General features: G+C 38.7%; 1 protein-coding gene across 1 annotated transcript in view; it reads right to left on the bottom strand.

Moving 5' to 3' along the window:
- The window catches only part of LOC146595241 (glypican-5-like), a 366,200-nt gene that overhangs the window by 142,798 nt on the left and 201,444 nt on the right, over positions 1-21,958 (bottom strand). Inside the window, exon 8 of the mRNA XM_085306113.1 lies at positions 7,433-7,553. Coding sequence (XP_085162239.1) covers positions 7,433-7,553 — 121 coding nt within the window. The remainder of the gene's footprint in view (positions 1-7,432; positions 7,554-21,958) is intronic.

The raw sequence follows: 21,958 nt of genomic DNA, 5'->3' as shown, positions 1-21,958 counted from the left end.
AAAAAAAAAAAAAAAAAAAAAAAAAAAACACAAAGAAACCACAAAAAAACACACACACACCCTGCAGACCTCAGGTCAGGAATAGCATACTGATTTCAACCAGAGATGATGTACACCTATTATCTCAGGTCATCAATCAGCAACAAATGATAATGTTAACATATGTTTTCCATAAAACAATGCCCCAGTGATATTTTTGCAGCAGGACTGATCAGAAAAAAGCTTTTGCAGTCAAATTCATGGGCAAACATCTATTCTGGACATGAGTTTTAATGCCAAAGCAAGCAGAACCAAGGTCAGAGCTTTCAAAGTCCTTTTCTTTGTAAAATGCAGGAGATGAGAGGACAGTATCACTCCTGCACAGGCTAATGCCTGGAGCTGCCAGGCCTCGAGCTAGGAGTTCCCACCTCTCCAGCTCAATAGCCTCAGGACCAGGTTATCGTTGTCTGCTCTATGTGCCCCTCCAGCTGTGCAGGCAAAGGGATTCTGCATGCAGTTTTCTTCCTTCAGTGCCGCAGCAGGAGCGGAGCTGGGAGCTCGTCCCTGCTCCTTCCCTGTGCGCCCCCTCCATGGGCATGGTCCCCAGCAGCCTCACCTGGGATGCAGAACAGTCACAAATGGTGAAGACACACAAACAACTGATCTCAGAGCAATGGTAGTTTGCAGAAAGCTGAGAGCAGCAGCAGATTTTGATAGACTTCAGATGTCCCAGCCCACTATTTAAATACTTCTTGTGATTTTTAAACCTTCTTATGGAAGCCCTGACAGACAAATGCTCCTACTCAGTCAGCAACTAAATACTGTATAATTGTCTGAGACCTACAGCCTTTATTGCAAGACACAGTCCCATTCTTACAGCCTGCTACATGCTACTACATGCAGATGCACTGTTGTACAATATGCTGCTTTGCAAAGGGGGTCCGAGTTGAGTGACTACTTTGGGGTAACAAAAGAATCCCACAATAGACAGCAAATGCTTTGTCTCAACTTTGATTCACAAAACAATGTAAAAATACATCACAAAAGTGAAAAGCAATGGATTCGAAGATGACTTGCTGAGAACTACATATGACAGAAACATACCAGGTTCTTTAAAAGAAACAAGATAGAGCTAAATTGCTATTAGATTTCTGTTTGTTTATTTTTCCAAGGCTGGCAGCACTATGTATCTTTTCTTGCTTTAATCACAGACAGGAGAAAATCTGATGTCTCCAATATTTTTATACAGCGTACATTACGTATGTACATATATATTTCCTAAGAAACTGAAAACCATACAGGAGACTGCAGAAAGAAAGATTAAGCTCAGTTTTTGAGTAAACTAGATTGTTTCAAGCACTGGGATGAGTTGTTTCATTGCATATGGATTATGAAAAAGATCCTAAGCTATCTCAGAGTTGGGCATTCAGTGTATATATTTGGAAGCAAAGAGATGTCTGATTCATAGCAGGGGAGAAGAAAAACAACTCATGAATCCAACAAGAATGAACATTAAAAAGAGTAGGATGAGAAAAAACTCTCCACATATGATCGAATAATTTGAGATGACAGTTTATCCGAAAACAGGCGTGAATAATTATTATCCAGCATAGTAGGAGATAATAATTAAACAAGTAGTCCATTTGCTCTTTCCTGTCATTATAAGACCTTAAAATAGTTTCAATTTCTTCAATTCTATCGTTATTTTCCCAAAGTATACACATTGCTTGCTGCTATTTGGTAATGAACCAATGACTACTGCATTAATTCAGATTTACATATCATTTGTGCTACTGTTTCCTTTTGGAGATAAGGGGTGAGGGTTGTTACCACCTTTAATTTCAGTGATCCGAATTCTGCACTGACCAGGCAAGCCACAAACACATTTGTCTTGATGAAAACCTAACACCTAACAATCTACAGTCACTGTTGCTGAGGACCACGTACACTAGTTTAGTAGCAGTGAGGGTCTTTCATTATTTACATAAGATAAAATCAGTCTTGGGGCTTTTCATTTGGGTGGGATCCTTATAGACTATAACAGCATGCTCTTGGCAACACCATGTTGCAGAGAATAAAGCTTTAGACCTCCTACATTTCTGCATGCAACAAATCCTGAAAGCCTGATACCCTGAGTGTACACAGGTTATTAGTGCACTACATACCCACCATGCGTTACGTGTCTAGGACCTATCAACTTGCTAAGCGTGTGTTTCTATACTAATCTGTACATCTGCCATATATTCAATGCCCTAAACTACATACATTCTGTATGGCTAGCCAACAGAGAAAGAGTGAATGTATCTGGAATTTCCAGATATCTTTGCAGTTCCAAGAGGGATCTGGAACACCTGAAATCCTGAACACCTGAAATTCTTTGGGTAGAAAAAGAGGACCTGTTTTGGAAATCCAGTTCTAAAAAACGTGCTCTACTTTGAGGAGATACGAGTCTTTGCACTTTCGGGGAGGGGAGATCACAAGCAGTAATATTTCTAAGCATATCCCTACACAGGGGTAATATAACAACAGTTTAAGATGATTACCTTTTTTCCTATGTTTTCACTGGATGAAATGAAGAACAGAATATTCCAAGTCTCAGTCCAAGTCAGCTACGACTTTGGATGAAAATCAAACCAACTTGTCTCCATTTAAATCTCATATAAAATAAGTCCCTAATGTAATAAATTTTATAAATGTCTAAAAAAATATATACACGTTTAAATTAAGTAGTAGGCAAATGATTTATTGTATTATTCTTATTGTCTAACTCAATTCACATTCAAGATTAAATTTTGGCTGGCTCATATTATTGATAATAAATATCTTGGTGCTGTTTGGAACTTTGCTACAATGGCATCATTTATACATAATTCTTAAAGGAATTTTAGTTGAATGTGCTTCTTTGTTTACCTGGGAGATCCTGAAACTTTAGTGGAAAAAACATATATAGGTCCAGACTCAGCAAGATTTGCTTTGGCATCACTCTCTCTTGAAGCATAAGGATATTGCACTATCTTCTTGAATTAGACCTATGCCCTAAGTATTCATCTCTAACGGAAAACAGCAAAGCACTTTGTGTTCTCAAACTCTGTCAGAATTAGATTTAGACTGACAAAAGACAAATACATTAAACTTGTAGAATTCTTACACTATAATCCTTTGAGAATGTCCAAGTAAAGCTGCTATTAAAGCTATAGCTAAAGCTTTGTCACTTTTCTCTAACATTCCTACTGCTTTTCAAAGTGATTGATCCTTTAGGATTTTTAACTTTGGTCTCAGAACCATGTTTAAACTGTGAAAATTATTATGCTTAAGACAAATATTAAAACAGATCAAAGTGCAGCAAGAAGTAGTACCTCAAAAAAGGTATAAAAAACGTGGAATTTTGTGTTTATTATCAGTTGCAGTTCACATCTGTTCTATTTACAAAAAAAGGGAGAGGAAAAGATGTTACTTCTAAATGCTAGTTCTTCAAAAAATCCACTGGAACTTCATTTGATCTGTTGCTTTCACATTACTAGAAGTAAAAACTATTATAAACTGTAACTCAATAATTGTATTGCTACGTGAATTCACAGCTACAATAAATGCTTCAAATACCTTATTTGCAAGGGATGTAAATATCAGTAATTGCTGAGTAACATTCACTACATTTCACCTTACTTTTGGCTATACAAAGTGGTTATGAAATAGTCTGGGATTCGCATATTCTTATTGTTTTTAAAAAATACTATGTTGTGAGGATTTAACTCCTAGAAGAAAAAATGAAAAATTGCTATAATCTCCACTGAACTGGCCCTTTGGCATAAATGAAAGTCAGAAATGGAAGAAGAGAAGTGTATAGATTATTTGTAACATGCTAGAGGTAGGATATACCAACTAGAAAAATAATACGCTGACAAGAATTTTGTTTAGGTAATAGCTACCAAAGCAAACAGGAAGGGTTCTGGACTGAGGAAGATGTTAATCTCTTTACATTCGTGGATAAAGTCGTAACAAGGAGCCAAACAAAGGAATGGCTACTGTAGACCAAAGTCTCTGTTTCAGATTTAAGTAAGCACATTTTAAACCAAAAGAAACCACAGTGAACATCTAAGTACAGCTTCGTGGATACTACAGGTGCATAACACAGGCTACAGGACTTTGCTGAGCTCCTACTCAAATCTAACACGCATAACTGGACTGGGAGCAACAGTTCCTAACTGGTGAAGGTCACCTCACAGATGGGATGAGCTTTCAAGGCAGCTCTGGTGCAAGTCTGCTCAGAAGGTAACTCCTTTCCTCCCTCCAACGTTTCTGTCCCACTGGAGAAGAAAGTAGTGGGATTGGGATAAGACTTGCCTCCCACCTTCCTTCTGAGATGCTCTGGTTCCAGCATGACATGCTATCAAGACCCTGCTGCCCCAGGTTCACGCAACGTGGCCACATAACATCCCCGAGCCCATTCTGCTGCTGCTGGTTTTCCTTCTCCAGTAAGGATAGATACAGAACTACACCGCAGAACTACCCAGATAATCTGCTGCCACTTCTGCATGGTTGGGGGCAAGCCACTCTTGCTCAGAGCCTTCTGCTCCATTGTTATCTCAGTCACCCGTGTTATTAAATCCCTACCAACCCTCCCACACTGTGCTGACTATACTAGTACCTGCATTCTCAGCATGGGACTCCCAGTATGGAGGAGGGAGGCCGTGGCAGTAGTCTGGGAGTGAGAGTGGGCAAGAGCCAGAGTCTAATAGTAAGAGACAGAAGGCTGAAGAGCAGCTATGGAAGACAGTGGCAACCAGACTTGTACCACAAAGGGCTGGGAATTGCTAAGCTAAAGCACATCTTTCAGAAAAAATGAATCCAGACAGTTCAAATATTGCTGTAGTTGACAGGACACCACAACCTCAGCAAATCGATCAAGGGGCTGATTATCCTGATTTTCAAAAATGGGCACCTTTGCAAAACAGAATCCAAAGACAGATCTTTTAGGGTAGATAAAGCATGGTTACAGTTTGCTTTGTTAAGAGAAAAATGTTATTTCTTTTAAAATTCCTAACACATATGTCTCCTATCTACAAAGACATTTTCTTTTAGGTAGTTAAGCAATATAGGATTACTGGGGCCTACACACATTCAATCACCTATGATGGATATTCTGTGCATTCCTTTGTATTCTGCTCTTCAAGCTTCCCACCTCGCTAGGATTGCTTTTGTATATAAAATGTTATGCTGCTGCATAAAATGGTGTTGCAAATTTCAAATATTTAAGGAGATATAAAGATAATGCATTATTTTATCATTGCTTAAATTCTCCTTTACATATTGCCTATTAAGAAAAAAAAAAGAGAGAGAAAAGAGTAACTTGTTAAAAAGATCAATTTGTCCATAAAAAGAGTAATGGGATTCTGTATAATTCTTCCTCTATAGTCTACACATACTATTGATGACACTAAAATCCTGATTCAAGCGGCTTTTAAATGTTAGTTTTTATTTGTATATAAATAACCGAAATGAAAGTTCAAGAAGCAGAAAACAGCTACACATGTTTGATGTTGTATGCAAAAGCCTTAGATATTTAGCAACTTCTCTGATGCTTTGATCTCTGAAGAAATCTTACTAAAATTATGATCAAAGGAATTTATATTATTCCAAGTACTTAAGAACAAACCATCTTAGGGCAATAATCAGTATTCTGTTTAATCCTTCATCCCTGGAATCCATTATTTCTAAGCACCTCAATCTGATGGGAGTTACATTTACTTAAGAATGATATTCTCCTAAAGCAGAATTAGAAGCAACAGAAAGCAACATTTCTGACTTATACAAAGAGCTATGACAGAACTAGATTTTATTCTACTGACTGAAAAGTGGTCTTTGAAGCTGTTTTTAAAATGTACATAACTTTAAAAAGTAGGTAAACAGCTCATTATAATGACACCTTCTAGATTTTTATTTTTCTACAGGACAAAGTGAAATAGAATGTGCAATACACAGCTATTTTTAATTTAATCTATTTCTAACTATTTCCTTTTGTCAGTATTTATAGAAGACTATTACACGGACGGATATATCTAATATTTATAAAGTAAATTAACACTCTACTTGATAACATGCAAAGGACAATAAATAATGAATTATCCTTTTCATCAGTCTGACCACATAATGTTTATTTCACTCTAATATTAAAGTACTGCACAAGACTGTTTATTGTAATCCCCTATGGCAAGTTAAATCAAGCAGTATGATAGAAGGAATCATTAAACTAAAGCCCATAGAATATTAGAGCCAAGACAGATTTAACAGAAATGCTAATTAACAGTTAGATTATGGATTAGCCACCTGTTGCTGATGAGATGTGGAGTGGGGTTGTACTTTTGCAGGAGCAAATAAAAGATCAAATCATGACTCTGAGTCACAACCACATTCTTTATAACCTCCCACGTCCTGACTAAGCATATCCTGCTGCCATTTTACCAGCGCAGATTGCTTTTCTTCCTGCATACCCCACCTGCATAGATGGCCTTTGATATTATAACTGTTTCCTAGATACTGTTTCTACCCCCAAGTTCCATCAGTCTTTAAAGGTGAAGGATTATGAGTAGGCTCATGTGCAAGCACATCTGACTGACCACACTGCTGTAAGCATTCTTTCAAGCTTACAAGGAAACATACCCGCTTTAAATGAAAATCAGTCTCTGTTAACGGCATTATCTTAGGAACTGACAGAGAGGTGTGCTGAAGCAGTAGTATTACAGAATCATACATTTAGCTATGAAAGACTACGGATCAACTTGGACTGCAAGCACATCTAATAGAGCACAAATAGATGACAGAGGCAGACATAGGTTAATCATGCTTCTAGCAGACTTATTGGTAGGTTATCTTTCATTTTTGGACAAGAGGGCTTGAGAACAATGTCTGTCGAGGAAACGTTTTAAAAGATGCCCAGTTAACTCATCCTGGAGCACTCTGTCCTGACTTGAACAGTGTAAGGTTCAGTTATCGCACACTTAAAGATTCATTCATTTTTGTGATCTGTTTATGTCACTGAAAACGAAGAAGCTGCACAAAATGAGAGTGTATTCCTCCAACACAAGAATGTCATAAGACTCCAAAAGTCTCTCACATTGACTGACTCTGGTCACAAGTTTGATGTGATTTGTACGGCTTGGGAATTCCTCCATGTTACTGGGATTCCAGACCACAGGACAGCTGATCAACAGCTATGAAACAACAACTGGGAATTAGGGCAACTTCCAGGGAAATAATTTTGCCTCACTAGAATTCATAATTCAGGTTGCACAGAAGTGTCTTCAGCATCCCTTAGTACTAACCCTCCTAAATGGCTACCTCAGGGCTACAATTTTGGGGAAATGTAATATGAGAAGCAGTACTACCGAATATTCTTATCTTCAGCTCTGTTATCAAATCCAGTGATAAAACATTTTTATCTCTAAAACTTACTTACTTGATTAAAGTGCTGAAGTTTATCGATTAAATTGCTGATGAGTGGGTCCAGTGCTCTGACTCTCAATTCTGGATTATTAATTTGTGCCTTCAGTCCATTGGAAACAACTCTGTTGGTATAACTGAAAAAGACAAGAAAAAAACTTCAGTGACTGAAAACATATTCATCAGAATCAAGAATCATATTAAAGGGAGCTTATGAAAAAACAAGAATTCTGTAAATAGTAATAGCAATTTGTAACTAATATTTATAGTTCTTTAAATGCACCAAACCAGAATAAAAACACAGAGTTTATTGCAGTGTCATCACTTCAAACTATTCATGAACCAATATTAATTTCATAAACCCTATATAGGTTCTTTTTATTCATATTTTAATATTTGAGCCTTTAGAATCCACACTCTGGAATTCTTCTATGCTGGTATCTTCCAAAAAATCATTCTTGTGCAATCAGAGAGACTCAGTAGACAGTTAGACAGAAACTAAACCGCCTAAGATTGTAGTAATATTTAATGAAATGGCAATCTGATTTTGAAAAAAATCTTCACCAAAAAATGAGATATTTTGCATGGTGAGCAGTTTATAAGCAAATTGCCTAGACATACTATAAAGCAGCACCTGCTATATCAGTGGTCTCCACTATGCCTTATCTGCATTACCAACTTATTAGGAAGGGGTACACGTACAAGAACTCTCTCTAACCAAGTCCTGCACTATTTAAGGAAGAGCAGCTGTTCTCACACCGTAACTGCCTCTCGGTATCAGCAACCTTCTCACATTGACTGTTGACTAAAAAGTTATTGCCACAGTCTTTTCCGGATATTGTAGCACATTCTCAAAACCAAATATATTTGGGGCTTCACACTATGTTGGGTAAAATTATAGGATTGTGCATGTTTAGGCTCTGCATCCAAACATGTTTTTATCACACTTGCAGAGGGAAGTCATCAGGGAATGCATGGTGAACCTCATGCTTTCTGGAAGTATTCAAACTGCTCCATATTGGTTAGAGAGTTGATATGTTCACACAAGCTAAGTACAACCCATCCTCAACATACTGCAAATCCCAGAGAGATATACAGCAAACTTTTTTGACAGGTCATACTTTTGGGCACTGTGGACAACCACTCTCATTAGGTCTGGTACTCATTTGTCACAAAGTGGAACATGGATGTTTGCATGACCCTGTTATAAGCTGAAGAAGAGGCTATTCCCAAACTGAACTCTCCTAGACTCTTGACACACGCCTGGGAAGAGCCCACTTAGGTGTCATGTTGGCATGGCTATAAACTCAGGTAGTAATAGAGTGTGCTCCTTTCGACCAAAATGTCAAGAGAAATGTCCTGTTACAACTAATGCTCACTTGCAGCATACCTACATAATATTGCAGATGTTCTTCTATCAGTGAATTCTTCTTTGTAAACAATTTGGGACAAAGTTAAGAATAGTATTTCAAAGTGGAAAAAGTGGCAAAATTCTACTGTCTTTCTATGGTAGGGGGAGACTTGGCTTTCCAGAATACATTTATCCTATCTCAATTTCATTTAGGATGAACAATAAATTTCATATAAACTAATGGCAAAAAACACTGCATTATAGTATTGTCAAAGATGAGGTTTACAAAGAGAAAGAAGAGAGCGTAGTCCATTTTTTCATTAAACACAATAAATTTCACTTCTCAAGAAAAAAAATATGATTTAGCACAAAGTATTGAGAGAAAGCACATCTTTTAGGGATATCCGTAGCCACACAGCATTTAGTAGTGGAAAAAATGATAATCTTTTTAGTGAATTTATATTCTTACGTTCAACGGTCTTTTAAAAGGCACTGTTGTTAATTTTATTGATGTGTATCTCACACACATATAAACTAATCTGGCAGCATAATTTTTCACTATGCAAATAGCATACATGAAACGATGGTAAGGTTCTGATCTCAGGCGCAGGCTCACACAGCTGAACCAATGTCTCCATGTAGAACCAGGCTAAAGTTAAATATTACTTACAAGTCTGGACTGCTGCAAGTCATATCAATCCACTTCACTATTTCATTTAGACAGTAAAGGAAAACTGATGCACCTTACCTGCCTACCTTTCTTTGGAAATCGTATCACATGCTGAATGCTAACTGCTGTTCATCATACGAAAACACGTGGTTATTGAAGTAGATAGAGACACTTATTGCAGTTTTTTGAGATCATTTAGTTGCAATACATGACAAATCAGATTAAATGGATCAGCTCACGGCCTTCACCAGTCTGTTTGGTGACTCCCAGTGCGCAATACTTTGTTTGAACATCTGATCAGAAACTCATCAACAGCAGCAAAAAGCAAAGGTTTCCTTTTCATTGCTCTTGAATGCCCACCATTCAACCTGCTGCTAGAGCTATCAGAATCCCTCTAGAGGCATATGTCATTACAAGCCATGAGAAAGGATTCAAAAGTGCCTTCCCTTCCAGGTTGTATTTTTTCCTGACAAATGATATTTTTTCCCTGTGAATCACAAGCCTTCATAAATGCCTCTAGGCACTATTAGAAAACTACAGCACTGACGGAGTTTGTGAAAACAAGACCAATTCAGAGACAATAGCTCTGCCATCAGGCCGGTAAGACTAAGAGTCCTCAAAAGGACACAAAATGTGGAAAAGTCCATCTCAGTCAACTGTCTTACATTGTTGCTGCTAAATACATACACTCTTTTACACATACTGCGTCAAAAAAATAGCATCGTTTTGTACGAGTCCACAGTCCACTGAGACAAGGGGTATACTCATATGTATAAAGTTCCATCTGTGTTTAAGGACTGAGTCTTTAAAGCTCCAGAGATATCCATAAATTATGCTCAGATAACTCTGCTGACCAATTTTTTTGTCCTTAGATCTATAATGTGGATTATCTTAATTTCATATATCCGAGAAAGCGTGTTTGAATTGTGTGAACCATGCATCGGTCCTGTACCTCCTAACTCTAGGAGAGCTTCAGTTTTATCAGTCATTGAACAGCTACATCCAGCTGCTCTGGGAGGCTCCTGGACGTAAGAGTTGGCCTGGTGATTGCCTGGAACGTGAGCTGTGTGACTGGCAATGCCTGGAAAACCAACTACCAGCCTTTGGTAGTGGTGATAGATATAATCTCTGCCAAATGAATGGTGTAAAACATTGATATCAAGAGGGGCGAGAGGACTTAATCCCGTAAGCCCTGCTAAGTATGCTTGGGTGCCACTTGCTGGCACTGTAACTGTCATCCAGTCTCAGTGCTCTTACAGAGAGATCACCTCTGTAACAAAAGCTGAGAAAGACTCGCAAGGGCTAGAAGGGTGAATTCCTCCAACAGAGAAGGTAGGGTACAACTCTTATGGGAAGGAGATGAGGCAGAGAACTGGAGAATAATCACGCAGTCAGCGAGAAAGGAAAAATTCCTGTAGTCCATTGCAACCAGGAGCCAAGACTGTACTAGAAAAAGGCTTTATATCCATCTGACTCAAACTGCTATCTGCAAGCAGTGAATTGTTCTGCTAGTCTGCATCACGTCTAAAATACTTTAGAATAAATAATATGTATTTCCTGAAAGATAAATTGATTACTTCACTTCTTCGCAATATTTAAAACTTTTTTTTTTTTTGTTGACATCAGATCCTGAATTACTGCAAATATACAGTAAGAAAGATCAGGAGTTAGCTTGCTTTATTTAATAACCTGAAATTTAACTTAAAAATTGTCACACAAGACCGTTAAGTCTGGTTACTGCTCTAGTACTTCACTCATACTAGACCCAGAAAAGTTTATTCAAATGACCAGGAAAGTTATATAAAGATACTGTAGTCCCTGCAGCAATCCTGAAGTAACTCTTACATAGGAGGCCAGGGAACAACAAGTACAGGTAGAATTCTCAATGTCTTTCAGAGCTCATGCTAACATTGCTCCACTGTTCTTTTGGGAAAGATATGATGCTTTAAAAACAAACAAAAACAAATGACAAAAATGCTCCCCCAAACCCAGGTTTACAGTTTTTCAGAAGAACAGTGGTAATTATTTCAGACTTCAGCTAATACAGTTCATCACAGATTTAAACAATATATTTGAATCTAAACACTTACTTTCAAATAAAAACAGATGTTATTTGACACTGTGTTCCTTCTAGCTTGCAATATGAAAAGAGATTAAGGTACAGGATTCCCTCAAAGACAAATACACCTCTTTAGATAGTTCAAGACTTTGAAAGTAGCCTACAAAACAAAGCTTTTCAAATTTCAAAGGCAAACAACTGCAGGCACTGCACTAGCAATACTTCTAACTAGCAATGATATTTAGCCACAAAAGCTTAGGGAATGGGGTGCTGTTTTCACACCATTTCCTTCCCTCTTCCCTATAGGAGAGGATACCAGTTTGGATACAAGCGTCTAATCAAAGCTCTTATAGGCAGCTTTTCCAAGTATTATTGATCAACCTCCAGCTGTGAGACTGTTTCCATTACTCCATTTCCCTTGGGGTGCTATTACTCTGAGTTGTGCCACTAACAGCCAATAAGCTCCCCAGTGCTTTGATCCGGTGGCTAATGGTCTGTATTTTTCCTGAATGAAGTCAGCTCTACCATATGTATTCACCACAGGGATTAAAGAGCAACAAACCACACCAAACTTCATATGCTTCACAATGTGCACTGAAAGTTAGTTTCAGAAGAACCCCTATCGGAAATCCAGGATGTTCTGAACCTGAGCTGCATCTGAATGTAATTCTATTAATTTTAGTCCTATCTTTTCTTTTATTTGGCCCAATACAGCTGCTATAATAAATGTATAACAGTTTTTCTTTGTGTGAGAAATCAGACATCTAACATCACAAGGCAAATGTGAAAATCTAAGCCATGCATTCTGTGCAGGGGAATCCATGAACTTCTATAAGCATCTCTACAGTACAGAAATTACATTTCATGAAATGATTTGCCCTACAACCATACAACCTTCAGGGCTGCAGTCAGTATAAAGTAAAATACACTAATTACAAAAATAGAGACACACTTGCTGAGGTTTTTCAAATTTGTTAGCGACAAACTTTCTGAGATAACTATGCATTAGAAATCACTGGAGAAATAATTTGGAAACATGAGTATTTTTCATAGCTGCCTTGCATTTTTCATCATTTTTGTTGGCACCAACTGTATAATTCTGCTACAATCAACAAGCACGAAAATAACAGCATTTTCCTGAGACATATTGCTATGTTCAAGCTCCTAGTGACTGAAAGTCTACTGGTTCTTAAGAGTCACATTTTTGCATTTATTTCTTAGATTTATAATAAAGTGATTTTCCTACTTCCTGTAAAAATACATGAATTACTCTGTAGGAAAAAAGAAAAACACTCCCCAATCTCCCCTCAAAAAAAAAAAAAAAAAAAAAAAAAAACACATTAGAAAACTGCAGACTGGGCCATCTATAAAAAAAAAAATGTTTTCTCAGCCTCTTAAGATTAACAGCTGTCCAGCAGCCTGCTAAAGTGAGAGAAGTCTGAAGAAGACAAGGCACTAATTTTATAACCAGCAAAATTGTAAAATCATTGAAACAAAGTTAGACTGTACAATGATCATTTTAACATCCAGTTCTGCTCTCTTCATTTTTGTGTACAACTTCTTTAAACTTCTTAAAAAATTATTCTAGAGATACATGTTGCCTGTAAAACCACCCAGAAGTAGCTAACACTATGCAAATAACAACTGTACTGAATTAAAATTGTGTCTTTTTAGGCCCATATAAGTCTGCCATTCACTACAGGCTCTTCTTTTTTTGGCTAAAAAAAATCTGAAGTAGCCTGTTTATTCCAGTAATATACTCAGCACACTGTCAGAGAAGACACCACCCACCACCATTAAATGACTCAGAGGTTAAAGGGTGAGAGGGGGAGAAGGAAGAGAAGAGCTTTGAATGTGTCATTTAGTAAGAAGCAATGAGAAATATGGATAAGTTATTTAACTGGTCTTGAGATCCACTGAACAATTAATTCAGTTACATCAGGCATGGTTCACCAGATGGTGTGTTTTGTCTTATATTTATTCATAATTTGACCCCTAGGTTGGAATGGTTTGCCTGAAATTCAATTATGTGAACCCACTACTGATCTACACCAGCCTGTTGTGTCTCTAACTTCATAATTTTAGGGTATTTCTCTTGTAATTTTTAGATGCGGCTCTTGGCACATGTGACATTTTGACCCACGGGGCTCGACCAGGAATGATTTTCATCTAATTCAAGGCACACAGAATTGTGCAGTGACAAGAAAAATATATGGCTGAAGAATGTGTTTGAAATAATTTATCAAGATTATCAGCTTTGATCCGATTAACTGTTCTGCCCATGCTTCTTTACAAAGTAGAAAGACATGCAAAATACGTAACAGTTTTACATGCTTTGCCCAGTTATATTTACAAGGGACTCGATGAATAACTTCAAGGTAATAACTCCAAATCAAGTGTCTTTTGCCTGAAGTTTTACTGATGCGTAAAATATTTCTCCAAGGAGAATTGAAGGAAAAGCCAGCCACCATAGGATTCTCCTTTTACTCAGCTATCCCTAGGCTGCTCCACAAGATGATTCTGTCAGTTGGTAAGCCCTCTGCCAGGTCCTTCAGACCACTGTCATTAAACACTGACCAGCAGATGTACTGTGCTTCCTCTGCAAGCAGTTCCCACACTAGCATTATTTGGAGAAACTGGCTAGTTCTGTTCTCTTGCCCCCCTCCTTTTTTTTTTATTTTTTGTTGATATAACAACTTGGCAAACCTGGTCTATAGTCTTTGGGTACCTTGGCTGAGAGGTTTCTAAGAAAGGAATTATCAGTCCATGACACTTACCAAGGACATGGACATATGTTCTCTTACCAGGTGGCTACAATCAATTAAACAATTTATTAAAAAAAAAAGAGCACAAAAGACATCTTAGACTTAAAAAGACATCTTAAACTTAGAAAGTCAGCTGCCGAGAGTTAAAAAGAATAATAAACTTTGCAAATTTCAGCTTCTGTCTTTTAATCTACCAAGCTTGAATATTCTGTGTGTAAGTGCTTTGTAAAATTACACACTGGAAGATTCCACGACTGTAACATTTATTCAGTTGGCCTGATACATTAGGTCGTTCTGCAATGAGCTCCACTAACTTAAATGGATAAATTCCTTATTTATAGAAAGTGGTATCAATTAGGCCTCCGCTTACAGAAGAACTACAGCAAGAGCTGAATTTCACCAACTAGCTGACAACAGTGTTCTCTAACAAATAATGTTCTCTAAATGACACATGAAATGACCACAAGAAAGTTTAAACCTAGCACATAATGAGTTTAACTACCCTAAAGAGTTTGTGAGGCAGGACTGATGTGATGTGAACACGACCTCTGCCAGAGCTATTGCAATGGATTTCAGGGAAAGCTTCCTAAATAATCTTTTTTATTAATAATTATGGGAAATTATGAGACAAATACAGTTTGCTAATTGGCTCATAATAATAATTCCAAAAATTTCACAAAGCCAAATAGCATTTACTTCTCTGTTTCTAGGGGGCTAAGAAGTCCTCCTGAAGTCTAGATTATAAAGTCAATTTTAAGACTCCAGGTACAAGAACAAGCTAGCAGGTTTCAAGGGACTGGATGATGCCCCCCCATGAAGACTTTCAAACCACACACAGAAAATCACAGTGAAAAGCAATTCAGCTACCAAGTGCCTGTGCAACAGATCTTACCAACAAATCAAATGTTTTCATCCGTTTTTCCAGAAGCATCCTGAAAATGTACTGACTTGAGCTTCAACGAATACTTGTAAAAAGCTTGAAAAGTGTTGCAAAAAAAAAAATAAAATAAAATAAAAGAGAGAGATTGTAGGTGAAATGGCCTACTTTCTTTTCCTAGGTACATGAAAAGTTAATACTACCTTCCAGACACAATGAAAGCACCAAAGAAATTTGTAGAAGTTAATTGGACAGTTTTTATTATGTTGAGGGAAGGAATGTATTTGCCTGAAATAACATCATGCAGGCAGAGACTTCATTGTGAAGTGGAATAACCTCTGAAGGGCACTCAAATGATAATTCTATACCCAAAGTGAAAATAATGAGCAATAAAAATGATACAAAACCAAAAGCTGATATGCTACCTAGGAACTGGCAGCATAAAGACCATTCCCCATTAAATGAATTATTGAGACATAGGACCGGACAATAAACAAAGTAGCTTAAAGTAACATCCGTGGCCATTCCTAGGGGACAAAGTAAAACAAATCTGAAACACCTTTTTCTCAGTGATTTCTAGACCTGGAGAGAACATTTTTCAAGTGCAAATAAGAGAACAGTGCTGAGTTAAATCCTGACAGAGAATCTGACTCTGCACCTCTCAGAGGCTGGCAGCATGCAGTCTACTCTGGGGGCTGTGGAAAAGAAATGGGAACATGACTGCCTAACTTTTTAACTTGACAGATAGACAACACTAGTGGAAAACAGGTCTGACTTGGCATAAAAGAAAACACAGTCTCAGGAGAGGGGAGGATGCGAACTCTCAGAAAAATAATAATAATAATAAAGCAGACTAGCAATAAACTTCACAGCAGTAGAGACAGCATGAAAATCAAGCAAGAGCTTGTAATATTTAGTTGATAGGACTTTGGCAGGCTAAGAAGGCAAGGATTCAACTCCCTTTATGGAAACCCAGATTGCTATTACTTAAAAGCTAGGCTTGACAGGTGACCAAGAATATACAAAAGGATATTCTATGATCCTAGTACAGAACTTTTTAGAAAGCAAGATAAGGAATGTCCTAATCTGTACAGTAACAGACATATTTCAAAGGGAGAAGCCCTTGGCTATGACTCATTAAAAGCAAAGAAAAACAAACATAACAAGACATCAATGTTAAGAGGTGAAAATTCCAGCTTTCTTCAGAAGTCAGTTTCCCCCAAAGCACCCAGACACACATGGGATGCTAAGGAATTGCTGACGACACTGAATGTACAAACTGCAGCTCTGAATTCAACTCAGGGACTGAGCCCTGACCTCAAGTCTTGGCTTAAGCTCTCCAGCCTCTGCACCCTTGCCATTCTCACTGCTGTCTGCAGCTCCTATGGCATTAGCCCTTAGTGAGCATTACATGTCCATGTAAGCATCCACCTAAGAAACTAGTGTTGAGCCTAGCAGAGTAGCATGACTGCAGTTGAATTCACTGCTGCAGTTGCAGCAAGTTGAAGTTTCTTATCTGCATTTTAATGGTTTTCACCACTGTGATTCCCACACTTTGCTGCTTCTCTCTGTGTCCCTTTATCTACTCTGCGGCTTACGCCAGCATCAGCCTAGGTTTGGTTACTTCATTCTTAACCCTATTCTTCTCTTCTGTGCCACCCTGAAATACCTTCTCAGGCTACTTTTTGAGATGACTCACTGCCCATGTTCATATCTCTCTCAATGCCTGCTTCCATTGCAATGCTGACAAAGCCACCAGCTACTGCCACAGCTGATGCTGTGCAGTGAAAGGATGCAGGGAGTAGACCAAATATGTCATTACTACAGGGAAGGTGTTTTGGTTTTAAACCTGCACAGCCCTTTTCCATATCAGCAAAAGCAAAAAAGAAGTAATCTCTATAGCTAACCTTGACATAGGATCACCTCTGTCACTACCTGGCATTCATCCTTGCCGAGGCGGCAAAGACACCGAACAAAATCCAAGGTCTAGTAAACTTTACAGCTGCCTTCAACCCCTTCACCAATATGAGCCCTTCCCCTTCCCACCTCCTGCAAGGATGCATTTGGGTAGACCAGGCCCACTCTCCTCTGGGCTCAGGATTTCAGAGACACTTTTGAAGGCAGTTAAGACCTGCTCTTTCTGATCTCATTTCTCCCAGCTGCCTAGGGATGTCTCTCCAGCACGTATTCTAAGCATGCATCAGTGCACACACACATTTAACCTCATTCCCTTATACAGTTTTTCCAACATATATGTGCAGAGCAAGACTAGGCAACTCTTAACCTATGCTACACTTTCACTTTCTGCCAAGGCCTTAATGGCCTATACTAGGTGTGTGGTCCTTCAGCCACAGATGGAAAAGGAATAGATTTGTTAACCTTTTCTTGTCTGCAAGGGTGTTAGATATACAGTTCCAATCCATCCGTATTTCCAGGTTCAAAGTTTTTGTCACCAAGTCTGTGAATTTTATATAAGTAAAATGTAAATAGGAGGCCTTAAAGTTGTATAGAAAAGATCAGGTACTAACTCTTACAAATCTTATGACTCAGTTCTTAAACTTCCCCTCCTTTGCTTTTTCACCAGGAAGACATCTGAATTCATCATTCAAAGCACGCAGCTTTATTCCTTACAGAGGAAGCAGTAGTTTATTGGAGAAGCTATATGCACTCTCTAGTCAGCTCACCAGCAGAGTTACAGATTTCATCCAACTCTTTTTTGTTGCTGCTTAACTGGCACTGATGAAGGCAATCAAAATTTATTGTTCCCCAAACAGAATAACACCACCAGCCAAAATGCACTTAGCGTATCCTGCTGTCACTGGTTGATATCTATGGGAACTGGATCAAGCGTAGCTTAATTACAGTTATCCAACAGACAACCCTACTGCCAGAATTCCTTACAGATGCACCAAAGCCTCTGTCATATTAGTATCTGAGGAGATAAGTTTTGAAGATGGACATTTTCAGCACTAGCTTCATGTTTTGGAAATAGTTTAGGTAGGCAGCATTTGTAATTTGTTGGTAGTTCATTTCTAAATAAAATCTAATGCAGTAGTTCAGTACTAGAAAAAAAACCATTATTTTTAATCAGTCTGGAAAACACCACAGAAAAGGCCGATCTTAGTAGATGGCAAGTATGATCTAGTTACGGAGATCTAAGTGTCTTCTCACTTCTTGAACGGAAGTGTTGAACCAGGTCAAGGCTGAGAAGTCCCAGAGCAATGTGGGAAATTGTGAACTGCCCCAATTCATGTGTTTATATTTAAATAAAAATATAAAGCACTGTTTTCCTTGGTTGAGTATCTGATGTGTTCCAAAAAAAAATAACTGTACTAGAAGAGTAGTCAAACAAAAAGATTTTCATGTCATCACAAATTTGAGAAAGAGAATATTTATGCAAAAATCAATTTACTTGACTTAGACTGTTCAATTCTTCTGCTATAAATTCTGAAGATTTATGTCTAGTTAAAACTGTTCTCTTCCACAATTTACCTTCTCTCCTGCTTGATTTTTCAGTAAAGTCACAATCCTTGAGTTCATAATTTTATCCTCTGTTGCCACAGACACAAACAGAGAGTGTTGCAGATTCAACATAACTTCACTGCAGGCATAACTACATAAAGGACCAAATAGGGAGAAATTCCATTATTTAAACACCAATACACACTCCACAAAATACTGTGCGAAAAAATACCTATGAAGAGTAATAGGGACAGGAAATCTTTACTCTCTGATATGGAATAAATGACTGCATCTTGAAACACAAGTGGCGCAAAGGCTTCTGCAGTTCTATCTGCCTGTAGCAGGAGCTGGTTTTTGATAGTCACTTCTCAGCTGGAGGATACTAAGCAGGGAGTCTTTCTGAGTAATCACTTCTTGAATATCTGAGAATTCGTGGCATCTTTCCTTAGAATTTTGATTTCTGTTGCACAGATTCCCTTCTCCCTCATCCGCATTAGAGCTCTGACACCCTTTTGTTAGACAAAGTAGGAGTATTCCAAGCACAATCCTCAAGTTACTGAATACAAAGCAGATAATATAATCCACCAATAACAGGTAAACTCAGACTACCTTCCCATAGCACATATACGCACAAAATTATGCTATGTGCCTGAACGTGAGCGGGAATTTCTTCACTGTGAGAGTGACGAAGCACTGGAACAGGCTGCCCAGAGACCCACCCACCACTGCATCCTTCTTCCTTGTGATACCTTGTCCTCCAGGGGTTTTCACAATGGGAATAAACAGGTTCCTCTCCTACCCTCTGAGATAACAGGCATGAAAGATCCCAATCTGTCACAAATAAATTTGCCGGAACACCTCTCTCTGGGAGCACGCTCACACTGTTTTCTTGGACTCCCCCTGCCTCTGCGTACCTTGGAAGCACCAGGCCTGGGACACTTGAACGAGGTTAGAATGTGCTTATGTGCTCGGCTGGCAAGTTCAAGGCAGGATGAATCCTCACTAGCCTACTGGAAAATTTAGCGAGGTGCTCTTTGATGAATGCTCCCTAGAGAACATGCATAAGCCCTTAATTGCACAGCATAAGCACTTCTCCTCACAGTAAGGTAAAAGTCTGGATCTATTAAGCAGCACGTTATTTTTCTATACATTTAAGGCGTGATACAAAACACTTCAGATCTTAAAGGTGATCACATTAATTTCCATGCATTTAAGGTACAATATAAAATACTTCAAAGTTTGTGGGTGACCACTTATCTTAAAACAGGAGCTGATGGCTTCAAGTTGCTGCTATGGGCCAAGGAGATGTAGAGCACTCTCCTCAAGCACAATGGCTGCCCTGACATGTGATTTTTGCGCTTTCTCAAGATGCAGAGAGCTCTCGCTCAACTCCCACACTGGAGGTGACACCATTCAGCAGAAGAAGTATGTACCTGCCTGTGTTCAGCCATAAGGAAAGGTCTACAGACATCAAGACAAAAAAATAACCAAAGAACTGGCTCTGTTTTCCTGCTAAAATCAACAAAAGAAGACAGGACTTTTTTTTAATGATGTGTACGCTATTACAGAACATAGAGTGCCAAAGCCATTTTGAACACAAGACAAAAGTAATGAGAGAATAGCAGGCAGCTTGTTGTGGTACAGCTATTAGCTACAAAGCACCACTTGTTATCTATGTGCTAAAAATATTGTGATGATTAATGGCAAAGGCGAAGGAAAAAGCAAATAATAAATGGAAGAATAAATGATGTAATGAAATTAAAAAAAAGAAAAAAGAAAACGTGACATTTCAACATTTACAATAGGATCTGAATAGGCTTCAGTTGTCCATAGTAGTATCATTCATCTTTGAGGTATCTTGAAGAACATTACAAAGGGGCAGGGTGGACTTTGGTCCTTCTGTGACTCCGATGGCAAATAGAACAGGCATTAGTCACTGCAAACTTCCTCCAAACAAATGTTAGAGGTGGCTATCAGTTTGCAAAAAAACTTGGTAAGTTTGTATAGCTTTCACTGTTGGATACTTGATTTCTATTTTGAACAAAAATGGCAAGGATAGCATAAAGTTGTCGGTGATGGGCAACTATTCATTCTGAGGTCATGAGCTCACATTCTTCTATATCTGAGTGTTTACACTGCCTAATGGTTAGTTCACAGCCTACGTGTACATTTCCTTGTGGACAGATGCAAGCAATGTCTGAGAGAGCGTTCTTGCATGGGAGGTTCCAGGCAGACAGATCGTGAGGGGGACTGGCACCTTCTAGTACAATTTCTGCTCCCTTCAGGGCACTGAATGGCTTTAATGATGGTATTGGTTTAAGGGGAGAATGCTGAGCAGGAGAAAGGAGTGACTAGGTTGCCAGACTGGGCTATAGTGGGAATGACCTATGGTGAAGGTGTCACGCTTTAACCTCACTTTCTGGCTCTCAAACAAGGTGTCACTAACTCAGCCTCTAGCTATTGCAGAAAGAAAGGAATCAGTAGCAAGAAGTCAAATGACCACAGGGACAGTAACCTCTGATGCTTCCTTTTCTGCTCTACTGATAGAGACATAGATTTGTGTTATGAATCTCCACAGTGAATAAATCCCATGAATATTTAAGACATGCAGCAACCCAGGGGCTTTTGCAGTATGCTCATGCTTTATCCCACTTGTCCTGCTTGGAATCCAGTGGGAAAGTAGGGACAGGGTCCTGCATCACTCCCTGATCAGGCCCTGCCCCTCCTTTCTTCTTTCCTGTAACAAGTGGAAACCAGTCTGGCAACTCCTGATCACATTTGCAGCAGCAAAGCACAGGGAGGGGGAAAGGTATCTCTCCTTGATATCTTTGTCAGGACCTTTGCAGCTTTATAGGTCAAGCTATGCCACCAAGGACCAAAATACAGTCACTACGGGGGGCAAAGATGACCTACACATCCAACCACAAGCAGACCACTGCTTTCCTCATGGCCTCTGAAGTGCCCAGGGCCATATCACAGCAGGTATTGCACAGCAGCAGCCAAGGGAATCAACACTAAGGGGCAGGCTGGCCAGACAGAAAAGGCTGCAGCTTCTTGTTGAGCAGCCCATCAGCAGCCCAGAGGGCTTTTGCAGTATGGCTCTGCGTCAGCAGATGGCAGGCCTGGATCATTCATCCCTACCATGCAGTCTCCTAGCCTAACAGTGGAAGGACTACAATCTTCAACTCCATCTCAAACTAAGAGCATCCTAGAAGGTTTACAAAATAAAGCTAACATGCTCAAGTCAGACTTCAAACTCTTCAAAGCTTTTTCATAGCTTTCAATAAGCTTTGGATCACACACGATTTAAAGAAGCTAGAAAACTTACAGTAAGGACCAGAATATGAACACTAAATAC

Source organism: Rhea americana, unplaced genomic scaffold (genome assembly GCF_003343005.1).
Source record: "Rhea americana isolate MKP2758 unplaced genomic scaffold, rheAme1 scaffold_231, whole genome shotgun sequence".
Taxonomy (NCBI): Eukaryota; Metazoa; Chordata; class Aves; order Rheiformes; family Rheidae; genus Rhea; species Rhea americana.
Note: the sequence above shows the minus strand (reverse complement) of the source record. Positions and strands in the feature narration are given on the sequence as shown.